Source organism: Nothoprocta perdicaria, unplaced genomic scaffold, assembly GCF_003342845.1.
Source record: "Nothoprocta perdicaria isolate Ctin4 unplaced genomic scaffold, notPer1 scaffold_1, whole genome shotgun sequence".
NCBI lineage: Eukaryota > Metazoa > Chordata > Aves > Tinamiformes > Tinamidae > Nothoprocta > Nothoprocta perdicaria.
The window spans coordinates 7,307,434-7,320,689 of NW_020454093.1; the positions used below are offsets into that span (position 1 = coordinate 7,307,434).

At 37.2% G+C, this 13,256-nt stretch overlaps 2 protein-coding genes across 3 annotated transcripts in view; both read right to left on the reverse strand.

The window, feature by feature from the left end:
- IPO11 (importin 11) overlaps window positions 1-13,256 on the reverse strand; it is a 69,464-nt gene that overhangs the window by 11,292 nt on the left and 44,916 nt on the right. The window contains exon 29 of one of the 2 annotated variants that reach the window (XM_026037041.1): window positions 2,480-2,575. In XM_026037041.1, coding sequence (XP_025892826.1) covers window positions 2,480-2,575 — 96 coding nt within the window. Of the gene's footprint in view, window positions 1-2,479; window positions 2,576-11,258; window positions 11,335-13,256 lie in introns of those variants that run through there. The other variant, XM_026037050.1, reaches the window with a different exon arrangement.
- LRRC70 (leucine rich repeat containing 70) lies at window positions 7,154-10,147 on the reverse strand. Its single transcript, XM_026037060.1, has 2 exons — window positions 10,023-10,147; window positions 7,154-9,540 (listed from the first exon to the last, which is right to left on the reverse strand). Exon 2 carries the CDS (start codon window positions 9,527-9,529, stop codon window positions 7,604-7,606), a length of 1,926 nt encoding a protein of 641 aa, XP_025892845.1. The 5' UTR covers window positions 9,530-9,540; window positions 10,023-10,147; the 3' UTR covers window positions 7,154-7,603.

A 13,256-nucleotide genomic window follows, 5' to 3' on the forward strand; every position in this document is an offset into this window, starting at 1 on the left:
CTTAAGAAATGCATTTACTATTTATGTCTTTTTTTAAAAAAATAAATAAAAATTCAATGTGCACTATTTCAAGAGTAGTGTATACCTTTTAATAAAAATTAATTTTAAAATAATTATTTCAAGTAAATGAATTAAACACAATGATTTAGATTTTAAAAGGCATTAAAATATATTTTCTATGGAATCATTTTCTATGGTAACATTTTGGCTAAGTTAAAAAACATTTTCGATAGAATCATTTTTATCTTTCAGTAAAAATCATTGTCAGGAAAAGATATGTTAAAGACATATATTTTGCATCAAATTCTAACTTAAAATTTCTGCACATAGAAATAGACTTAAAAAGTTAAATTAGAAAAAAAATCTCTTCTTCCTAACTAGAATTTCTCAGTCTTTCCAGGCAACTGCAAAACAAGCACTCTGAATCTTATCATCATAAAGTAACGGCACATAACCCAAAGTGTACATGAGAAAGACTGGCAGTGGTTTCTCATTACACTCACATTCCTCTGAGAAAAAAAAAGGGGGGATTTCGAAAGCCTGGTATAATCACTGCTCCTCATCTTTGATGCTAAAAATCTTCAAGACATTGAGAAATAGATGTTTAGGTGAAAAGAAATAAGTTAATTTCAACAGTTCAAGTGCCTTTGCACTTCATCTGCTTAAGGAGATACAAGTTTTAAATTTCTCTCTCTTTTTTTTTTTTACTTTATGCCCAATTAATAAGTGATAATATGCATGGTGATATGCAAAGAAATTATGAAAAATACTGGTTTAGATTCCAGAGGCTTCTCTCTACCTACTGAATAACTCAAAATAAGAAAAAAAGGAAAAGTACGACTGAACTTTCAGAAAGACATAGGTGAAAGTTACTCAGAGATAAAGGTCTCTGGAGTTTTCTCTGCATTACCAGATTTGTATTTGAAAAGATTGTTCCAGTCTGTCATTGACCTAACTAGAGCAGTTTCTTCCAACTTCCAGCTTAAATATATGCACGTTCAGCTTGTACCAGTATTCTCTGGCCAACACAGACATTTAGTCTGCGCAGTTCATTTTCCTTCTACATGTGAATTCATCCCCTTCTCATTTATACACTGCTTCAGCCTTTATTTTTCTGCACTAAATGTGTGCTTTACGACTCCCCACTAAGGCAGTTAGATGATATGATAAGCAGAACTGTGCACTATTTTTTTCCCCGGAATGAGTTCAAATTTAAATTCATTCTTCTGGACAGCTAGAATAGCGCACACCACTTTATTTACTTTCAGATAATGGTGAAATATGTAACATGTCAGAATTTTTCAACATCACATTCAGCATCTGTCAACAGAAATGTGTTCTTGGCTCAGCATTCCTGTATTTTATAAAGCAAAAAAACCAACACTCAGAATTTGGAAAAATACAGAGACCAGTTCTGCAGGACTCCAACCTTAAAAATATGAAATGAACTGGGACAAAGTTTTATTTGTTTTCTGTGAAGATTCTTTGCCATAAGAGCTGGCCAAGCAATGCATTTAGACACAGAACAGACCCTATGGCATTGTCTGTAACAGTAAATAGATCAGTGCCAGGGCACACTCCCAGGCTCTGGGATTCAATCACCTATATTCATTAATTAAATGTAAAAATGTAAAAAAAAATAAAAAAGTAATTAAAATAAACTATGGCATGGGCCAAGCTGCACTTTCATGGGCAGGTCTGGGTCCCACTGCAGGTTTAGCAGGAGCTGCAGACTGTTCCCTGGAGACCTGCATGTGCAACCAGCTTTCCTAAGGGATGGAGAACCAATTATTATAGTTCTAAAACTATGTAATCACTACAGAGAAAACGCAAGATTTAGATCTTTGTCTTTGAAATGTCTTATTATTCGGTGCTTGTTGACTTCCTCAACTTTAATGCAGTACCACCAAGATTCTGGGAAGCAGCAGGAGATGAATCAGTGCAATTCTGGCAACCATGCAATCTGGGTCTGGCCTCTCCTGCCTACCAGTGCTACCATAAAAACTGTTCCCACCTCATGAGACTGCCTGAGGATGTACGTCCTGTTGCAGATTAGCTTTTATCAATCTAAAACGTAATCTCAGAAGGAGGTACATTAAGTGGAAAAACTGAAGGGGATGAAAGATTCTTGTAGAATAGGATGCAATCATCCCACGCCATATTGAGTACACTGGGTATACACAGTTGTGCCATTTAGGAAGAGTTTTCACTCTTGGGAAAGCAGAACTCTGACCATGGAGTGGTTGAAGTTGGAAGGAACCTCTGGAGATCCTCTAGTCCATCCCTTAGTCCTTAGAAGTGCGTGTGTCTTGGATGCCCACAATATATCTTAAAGTCAAGATGTAAACACTTTTGTATGCATATATGTGTGTGTGTGTATGTGTATCTACATATGTGTGTATGCATGTGTGTAAAAATATATACTTTTATGTATGAAATACTACTGTTAAACATATAATTAATTACATTTTCCACTTACTCTTTATATGTCCCCGTTTCAGGATCTTCAGTCATAACATCATGCAGCCCTTCCACTGAAATATTGATGATACCACAAAATTTATCTTGAATAACACTGGAAAAGAACAGGAAGGTGAGTTAGCTAAATGAGCTAAACAGGAAATTTGCTCAGTAATTCTAGGGCACATTCACCAAATTGTTCTTTTATTATTGCTCAGCCGAGCATATTACTAAGTAACCATTCATGTTTTTCTCTTTTTTTTTTTGTAAACTATAACAGCTTAAAGCTATCAAAAATATCTAAGAAATATTTATTTAAAAAAAATATTGTCTGTCAATGTATTCCAGAAATAACATTACAGTATGCTGAAAACCTGGATGTAATTGCAAATAGAATGAAAGATTTAAAAACCTTATTAGCACAGAACTTCAAAACCAACTCGGGAAGGGATGCTGCTGCAATTAGGGAGGTCAGGGAACTGGCTCCCATTCCTAACAATCCTATGCATTTTCTCTATTTACTATTCAGTGCAAAATTTATAAGCAAACCCTCGAGAAAAGAAGAGAATGTAGAAGCAGCACATTCTTCTCTTGCTTTCTTTTTCCAGCCTTATGAGTATTTCCTCCCCTTCCACACAATTTAATGACTTCCCATGGAAGCTAAAAGACCACATTTTTACCCAGTTCTACACATATATCAGTTTACTTAACTAGAAAGGAAGGTGCAAAGTAGGATTCATCTGTTTAAACACAGGCACTTTCTGTCATTTGAAACACGAGCATATTTAAGAGGAGCTGCAAAAGGCTGGGAGGCATCACACACCTTGAGAGAAGCACCATCATGAGCTGGAGAACAGGCTGCACAGTCCCATGTAACAGCTCAAATGACACAAGACTTGACTTGCACTTGCCCTGAAAACTCAGATCCTGGGTGGGTAAGAAGGGCAGCGAACAACGATGTCCAAGACTGCCACAGAAACCCAACAACTTGTAGCTAAAGGATACATGCCTGCCTCTAAAGAATAAATGATCCCTGTAATTTGGGCAAAATTCCTTGCCATTGTGGACTTATGTGCCACATGTGGCATTAAGTGGATGGACTCCTACTCTGTGAACTACAAAAAGGTTAAGGAATACAGTAAGGAAAAAGATGTTCACCTCGGAGATGACTGCAAAAGCTTCAGTTACCAGAGGTCGGTTTAAAAGATAATGAATACGTTTGCATATTGTATTTTTGATAATAAAGTGTGCAAGCAAATATTGTTAAAATCCTTACATTTCCTTTTACCATTTATGTTTCACAACTAAATAAATTTGCAATTTTTACATTAGATACTGATGGTATCTAAATGAACTTTTGCAGATCTAACAAAATCTTATGTATACCAGAAAAACAGATGTTTTGCAGCACAGGATTCTTTATAAACAGTATAAAATTAAAAGGCTATAAAAGATTATTTTTAGATATGCTTTGATAGATCTGTGATTCCACTCAAACTACTATTTTGTTTTCAAAGGATTGTTTTTATTCCATTTTTGAAATTCAGATACAGAAAAAAGCCAGGGAATGAATCTGTATTTTCTATAGCGAAACTTGCAACTCCAAAACTCTTCATCAGTCATCAAAACTGATACATTTTTCTGTCATTTGCCTTGTTGTTGTAGTCACTGTTGTCAAATATCTATTTGCATTTTACTAATGACTTTCCCACTCAAAAAGCTTTGCTGCCTCATTCATAAAAACAAAGTATTAAATCTTGCATGGCTGAATCTCTTGGGTATTCTAAAGATAGCAAGGAAACAATCTAGAAATCATACAGAATTGCAAGGAAAATACATAGTGCCTATTTAAAAGCCTGTGGGACAAGTCCTCCGAGAGAGAGATTTCTTCACTTAAGCCAGAGATTTCTGCAAGGAGCATCTTCCACAGAAGTTCTTTTGCCTCATACTTTTTGGAACGAACTTCTAGGAAAATGCCATGAACATGGCTCATGTTTTTCCAGCATGAGAAAGGAAAGGGCTGTTCTAAAGCTCATTTCAGCAGGTGAGACAGGGAATACCACCAAGAACACACTGCCCTCAGAAGACATAAATCACGTTCTGAAAGTATCTATCATTTTAATAACAGTACAGACCAGCACAGCTGCCTGGTGCCTGTGTGGCTCCCAACCCACCCAAAGCCCTAATCCCCATGGGGATTTGATACTTGATATCGGTGGGACAAGGGCAGATGTCCAGCCCAGTGAAGGCCTTGTCGTTTTATGCCTTTAAGCATTAATTGCAACCAATATATACAGGGAATGAAGTTAAGCAGCGAAGATGTAAACCTACTGCAGGCCCAGCACCCACTAACCTTGTTCTTCCATTGCTAACACCAGCACACCGGGAAGCCTCTCAGATTAGCACTGCTTCTGCAAACTTTTCCAACTTCTTTTTTTTGGAGAGGATATTTCTACCTTTTCTATGTACACATTGAACAACACTTTGCATCTTTCTTCAATGCATACAGAAATCTACCAAGGACTCTTTTGTCTTTGAGCAGAGCAAATGCTATAGAACGCCGACCTTCAAAAATGGCATAACTATCATCCAGAGCTATCAGCAGAAATAATTCCTTCTTTTTCTCTTGCAATGGGACAAAGTTTGCTCTGACCAAGGTTCACTGGAAAGTTTATCAAGTACGGAATCATTAAATAAAACTATTTTTAGAGTGCAAGACACGCTGAGAAACAAAAGGTAACACATACTGTGCTTTGAAAGAACAAACCTAGTTAATATTCAATGTCAATATTAAGTGCATTAGGTCTTATTTTCATGGAACAAAAAGAAGCAGCCATGCATACCAATGTAATAAATTAAGAATACTGGTTTTAAAATTGAACAATTAATGCTATCTGTACCAAAATCTTAACTCGAAGTTCTGGCAAAATTTAAGCAGTTCTCTTCTCAAATACTGTCCTTTCCAGATTAGCACCAGAATAATCAAATTTAAAGTATTTTTACGCTATTTATATTTAAACTATTTTTATAATTACCCATTTTCCCTGGGTATGCAGAAAGAATTATCAATACACAGGCCCAGAATTAGAGGTTTATAACCTCCATAACCCTCTTAATTAGGATTTAAACAACTCCAGGGTCAAGTTCTGAAGCTGTAATTAACAAATCTTAACATTATCTTAAAGGTTCTTTTACACTACCTGCAAGTAAAATTTAGCTCCCCTCTAATGAAACAAACTGTAGCAAACAGTGCAGTATGTACATTAATAGTTGCACACCTTTTATTTCAATACTTGTTAGCCAAAAAATAGTGAAAGCTTTGCAAAGCAAAACAGACTCGATCACTTCTGAAGAAAATGATGGGCGGTTTTCTCATTCAAATCTGCTCAGCTACCTCACTGACCATTTTTGTAATCTTGAAGTTTTACGCAAAAGTAGCTGAAAACCCATGCTCCATAACCTAAAAGTAGCTGATGTATTATACAGTAAATTAAACTTCAGTACGATGAAGGAGCAAATTGAGACTGCAGTAAATCCAGTGCAATCAGACAACAGATAACAAGCACCACGAGAGGCACATTGCACTCGCTCCACCTCTGCAACACAGACAGGACAGTGCGGGACTGTCCTCATACCAGCAGATTAAATGATCCATCAGTCCCAGAAATGGACTTTAGAGGCACAGAACTGAATACTGGGAAAGAGTCAAACACTGGGATGTTTTGCCCCATCTGTTAGCTAGGTTCGTGGGGGAAAGAAGGCTGGAACAAGAAACACTGCGGTAGGTCTACGCATGTAGACACTGCCCTGGTCTCCATGCTGAAGCCACGAACAGCAAAGTACTTAATTTAACAACTTCTCTTAACCTAGTGAGAGCACACCTTTCAAAACACTCTTCTTTGTTTTCCTGAGTGCTAAATGGTAGTCTTAACCGATTTAACTGTAAACTAAGTTGCTTAACATTCAGTGACTGAGGTCTGTCAGATGGGCACGTCTTTAAGGAAGACACAGAATCTACAATAAGTCCTCTTCAACTAGCTGGAAGTTTTACACTGATTGAATTTCCTAGAACATATTCTGGTTAAAATTTGAGTTACTGGAAGAAAGAATCATAGAAATTCTGATTCAATAAATAAATCGACAGCACAGTAGGCATAACTGTAAACAGAAATAATATAAACAAATGCAAAGTACATAGTAAAATAATATCCATTCTTTACACAACACTCAGCTTAGTTATCTTTTAAATGAGAAAACATATTTTGACCTGACAACTGCAAATATACGTCACAAATATTTAAATACCTTCAGTATTTAATCTAAAAGTTAAATATTTGAGTAGTAAATAGAAAGTAGTCTTTTTACTGTTTATCTTGCCAAAAATGCCATCAAATTACTGCTATATAAATAACAAGATAACACTAGAGAAAAAAAATCATCAGCTCTATTACCTTAGCTAAAATATAAACCATCTTTCTTAATCCAAGGGAATGTTAGCTTTCATATTAACACCAGTTACAGTTATGGTCATAAAATCAGATGCACATTAACAAGAAAATTCACTTTTTTAATATATTCATTATACAGACTGAATACACAAATTTGTAAACCAAAATGTCACGAATGATAACAAATTTATCTTAGATTTTTTGCTTTCTCAAAAAATTGAAGGTGTTAGCTGTGAGAATGATCACCTTTTCCCCCCCTCTGAATGACTAACAGAAGCAGAATAGGAAATGCTCATTACAATAAATATGTAAAGAAGTATTCTACTCATATTCACCCCAACTTTTTAACTTCAGGATCCTGACAGAACAACCTATTTTGCTTGCTCACTTTCAGGTTAGTTATGTAATTTTTATAGATACTTAATACCAAAAAGGATGACAAAATAAAGTAGTAAACACGTAAGCACATTTCTCACTGCACATCTTTTGATATACTTGGGTTACAGATGAAAGATTCCTATAATGAGGACAGAGGATAAAAATATCTATCCATGTCAGACATCATGCTATTTTCAACAATACCATAGCCAGTTCATTTTAACTAGTGAAGGATTTTTTAGTAAATTGAATTCTTGATTTTTTTTTTTTGACATTTCAAACCGTAATACATTTAACACCAAATCAAATGACGTAAATTACAATGCTGAATGTTCAAACAGTATGACCTGTGCCTGACTCTCAGATGCTGTTCTCTTGAGCAGCCTAATTTGGTCCAATTCTGAATGTCCCACTGAGTTCTGAGTTAGAGACTGCACTGGGTCAGGTATGCTGTATCTGCCAGGCTGATAAAACCCATAATATTCTATTCTCTTTTCTCCTGCATTCTCTAACACCTTTAGCTTCTGTTTAAACTGAATAATTTTGTACGTTAGGAACAGGATTACAGCACAAGCCACGATGAAAAAGGCCAGTAGAATGTCAAAAGCCTGATTCAGCTTTTCAACTTGTTGTGCACAGAGCAGAGAAGGTTTTAATGACACAGATGTTGCATCTGAGGGAGATAAACTTTCATATTGTACAGTTGTGTTAACAGCTACAGTCTTTTCTGCCACATGTGCTGGCAATAGCGATAATGTCATAGTTGCCTGTGACGGATTTTCAGCAGTAGTTTTTTCATAAGGCAGGGGTTTAGCAGATGTTGCTGTAGCTCCTTCCCAGGAACCAACGTATCCAGCACCCACCCTGAAAAACTGCTCAGACGTGCTGTGCCTGTCTACCTTGTGCCAGGCCAGCAGCAAAGCGGTGGTGCTGTGGAGACCACCTGCAGCCCCTGCCTTCCAGGTCTCTTCTGGACTGGCAGTAGGGCTACTGCAGTTCGCAAAGGGAGCCCAGTGAAGATAACGTAAAGGTCTGCCACGCATGTGGGGAGGGCTTTGGCACTGGATTTTTGCAGAAAGAGAAGATGAGGCTAGCCATTTGTGGAAGGCAAGCATTTTGCAGCTGCAGTCCCAAGGATTGTAATTTAACTGTAAGTGGGTTAAAGACACTAAGGGTTTGAGCACTCCAGGTTGCAACTCTGTAATATTGTTGAATGCTAAACTTAATATTTTAAGTGAATGTCCCATATTTGCAAAGGTACCGTCACCAATACTGGTTATTTTATTTCTATCTAGCTGCAGATACATTAAATTATGCAACAAAGTAAAACTGCTAGAACTTATATTTTCTAAATCATTATAACTTAAGATTAACTGGCTGAGGTTGTTCAATCCAAAAAATCCATTTACAGCAATATGTTTTAGCTTTGCACCTTTTAAAGACAGATATCTGAGCTTGTTAAGTCCTTTAAATGCAAAAGGCTGTATTGATCCAATAGGATTGTGAGACAAAGAGAGTCTTTCAAGATTTTTGAGCATTCCAATGGCATTTGATGGCACGACCGTTAAGTTGTTACCTTCAAGGTACAAATGCACAAGGTATTCAAGGTGATAAAACGCTGAGTCTGATATCCGTGAAATCTTATTATTGGCTAGATTAAGTGTTTGGAGACTTAACATTCCTGAAAACGTCCCACTTCCAAGGACACTGAGACGATTCCTTTGAAGCATTAAATATCTAACAGAAAGGAGATCACTAAATAATCCTCTAGGAACAAAAGCTATTTGATTATTCTGCAGGTATAAGCAACGAAGACTGGAAAGACCTTCAAATATTCCTGGATCCAGGCGCTTAATATTATTGTTATTTAGATGCAAGTAGCACAGTTTATGGAGATCCACAAAAGCTTTCGGATGCACGTATGAAATACTGCAATTATCCATGTACAGGGCAGCAAGTTTCTGAAGGCCCGTTAATTCACTGGGAGCCACATGTAATATATTATTGCCACTGAGGTATAGCAGAACTGTACGTGGCGGGAAGCTCCGCGGGATGCTGGAAAGCCCTAAGTTACGGCAGTTAACTTGCCTCCCTGTGCAGAGCCGGCACACGGACGGGCAGCCAAGAGTCTCCTTCTGGAGCAGCAACAAAAGGAAACAGTTTAGGACATACAGGAGTGCTCCTAGGCAGGGTGGAGAACTTTGTAGTCCACACATATCCCTGTCTTTGGCCTTCTCACTCATCTCTGACTTCGCTAGTAGAGATAAAAAAAGATCAAGTTTATAAATGCATTCGAAAGTGCAAAAAATTTTACTTGTATAATCTTTAAAAAAGGCAAGAATTACTTTCCAGGCTGCTATTCTAAATAATCTCCTCTGTTGCTGAATAAGCAGTTTCAAAATAAAGCTCCAGTACCAGGAGTTAGAACAACACTAAAAAATACTTCCAAATAAATGAATAGCGGAACAGATATTCCAACCTGGCCAGAGAATATTTACCCGGTTATTGCATAAAAGCAACTATGCTGCCAAAATAATGGCATCTAGCAAATTCAACATACTGCTTATTCTAAATATTTTAAAAAGTTGAGTAGGAGACATTGCAATAACATTCAAGTAGAAACACTAATGGAAAAAAGAAAAACAAGTTTCCTGCCATTAGTGGCTCATTTCTCATTTGAATTTTACTTTTATAAAGTTCAGCTACATGCAAAAATCAATAAAAACAAATTCTTACCCCCAATTTGCTGTTCATTATTTCCGTTATTTTGCTGTTTGGTGTGGCTCACGGGGCTAAACCACAGGCTAACGTACTACCCCACTCTGTGAAATGCTTTCCAGGGCAATACTCCGGCATAGCCAAGCTCTCCCATTTTGTCCTGGGTTTTGCAAGTGCTCGCTCAGGAAACCGAGTAATAAGTGGGGAAAGCCAGGTTGCCATGGATACAGGAAATGGGGAGACAGGAAGCCATTTTATCTGTGCCTCAGAAGTATTGTTGGAGAGGAAATGTCCACTGCTTGCTTCTGGAAACCCAAGAGCTGTCCTAGTCTGCAACCACTGCTCTTTTCCTGCTTAACTAGCAGGGTTCAAAAATGTTTTGTCAGAGGGCGAGGTGTAATTATTACAGAACAGGGCGTATCTAGTTGCAACAGTACTGCTGCCTTATCTCTGAATTCTTTTTTCTTTCCGCCTGAAACCCAAATGTTTTATTCAATGACTAGCAATATTTATACGGTTCTATCTCTGCCTGCAGAGCAAGGCTGCTCCCTCCCCATGCTCTCACGCAGGAGGTCACGGATCAGCTCCATTCCTGGGCTAAGCCACAGGGCAGAGGCGATGGAGGCACTCAGTGAAGCTCTGCTTTAGGACACATGTGTCTTCAGCCTAGGTCTGCACGTGCTCTAACAATTACACCCATAGGTGCACAGCTTGAGGTTCCTTTTGTGTCTCCTGTGCAGATGAACACTTAGTGCAAACTACACACACACACTATAAATAACCCCATCACTTAAATTACAGATTACATCCTCAGGTTATCTGTCTCCTAATCTCAGAAAGAAAATGGCTAGAAACAGGATAGAAACTTAAGCCTAGGAATAGTAATGCAATTAAAAAAAAAAATCGTAATTTATAGTAGAATGAGACTACTCGCTCAGAAAGAGAGAGGATGAGAGAGCCCTTAAATAGCAGCAGACCAATAAAAGTCGCTAGGGAAGCACCAGATCACCTCGCCCACGCTGATCTCCCATAGGAAGCCAAGTTCACGCAGGGCAGACTGCCACCCAAATACCTTCCTTCGTCTACCAGAATCCAACTCAAAGGCAGGAAGCGCGGGAGCACAAGGAGCACACGCTACAAGAGGCTCTCTTCTGAATCCTGCCACAGGAACCAACGCTTCCAGGGATTCCAAAACCAGTTCGAACTGTAACATTTTGAATCCGTACAATGCACATTGTAAAAGGTGATATTGTCAACAGAAATTCTTCAGTTTTCAACTACAGGTTACCAAGAATAGAGTCGCTTGTCCTTAAACAAGAAAGTATGTTAGCTGGAAAAAGAAAAAATAAAAAAGTACTTAAACGTGAAAACTCTGAGAATTTATTTCAAATGCATCACTCTTGGAAATGACTAACCATACTTTACTTATTCACATGGTTATAGATCTTTGAATACCGCACTGAATTTTATCTTAATGTGCTCACATTATTAAAATTACTAACGTCTTTGCTTTTTAACATATTAAAGTCTGTTTCAACAATGAATGGGGAAAGATGTTATTAATTTATGAACTCAATTACTTAAAATTCCTTGTTGATATGAGGATGAAGTCTGAGCAAAAGTGATTTGCCAAGTTCAACAGAATTTTTCAAGTGACAGTTCAAAGCCACTGGAAGAACACATAAACACTGTATTAAGTAGAGTCCTTACAAGGAACCTCTATTTTTTTAAACTATGCTCAGTGACTTTTGTTAGGTTCAGGTTATGAATATTAACGAGCACAAAGAAATTGCCCAACTCAAACTTGTGTACAGCACAAAAACATGCAAAAAATCAAAACCAAGTTCTAAAGCTCTCCTTCTTCTGAATATAACAGCCAATTTTTAAAGAGGAATTTCAATCCCTTAATTACTACAAAATGATGTTAAAGCCCACACAACGGGTGAAAAACATTCTTAGCATTGCAGTTATTCTTTTAACTTGTAAGAATGAATCTGTTTCCCTCCCACTGTGTATTCTATTAAAAAGATAACATAACACGGTAAAACTAGGCAGGGACAAAGGTTAAAAATAATTAGAAAGGAATAGAGGTGTGGTTTCCTCAAGATGCACTGCCAGTATCTCAACACAGGCTTCAGAGGAAAACTACCAGACTGGCTGTTCTCCATACTCTCATCTATTGAAATGGTCATTCACAATTGTCTCCAAGTACTGTGATCCCCCAATATTTATCTACATCTTCTCTTCACTACTGTCATTTTAATAATTTAAGGAACTGAATGTCTTGCTCCTTTCTGCTTTTATATTCCACAGGTGGATTACAATGCACATTTTTTGTTTTGTTTTCAAATAGCTGCAGGGTCACCTTCCCCCAAACCATTCTCCACACAGGGCCCCAGGCCAGAACAATTCAGCCACTATTGACCACGTGGACAGCGCACACATCAACATTTAGTCTCAGCCTACCTAGCTACATCTGCTATGTTCAGCTTATTCATGTTTATTAGGCCTCAAAACCCCTTTTTTTCACCAGCACCATTATCCATATAATCTACAAATTTCCAGATTCCTCCTTTCACATTCCTGTACAAGTTCTTGATCTGCTGCTTATGGGAATTTTCTCTGTTCAGAGTGCTACCGTGCTCCAATATAGCAGCAACAGTGACTCTTATGACTACACCTATCTCAATACCAACTTAATAGGTCAACAAAACACATTCGACCTTTAAAAAGGAAATTCTACAGTGCAAAACATTCATATACATAATCCTATTATATATATTCATATACATAATACACAAAAATCTATTTCAAAATAAGCCATCTTTATATCTCTTTATTCTCAAACTTTTACTACTTTTGATTAAATTATCAAGCAGTTTTCTAAAAATACTGAGAAAAAGTGAAATTATATATATTTTAGGAAAGAAAAACGAATCTCAATCTTATTTTGCTTTGAACTCCAACAAGTAATATGACAGAAAGCATCCTGCAACTAGGAATACACTAGCATAATTATACTAGATGATACCAATGAGAAATTGTTAAATTTCTCAACTCATTGTAAACAGTCATGAAATCAATACATCACATTTGTCATGCAAATTAAAGAGAAAAAATATAACAAGTCATCTACAGAGGGACTACTAGTATGGCAAACAAGGTGTCAAAAAGGCTGGCCTGCCATGCTATCGATTAAATCAGATGTGACGTCCTGAGAAAAAAAGTATTTATAGCTGAAGCCTCTACTAT

Bases quoted from the DNA above. Each gene is read 5' to 3' on its own strand.
- LRRC70 (XM_026037060.1), bottom strand. From the start codon at position 9,529: ATGAGTGAGAAGGCCAAAGACAGGGATATGTGTGGACTACAAAGTTCT.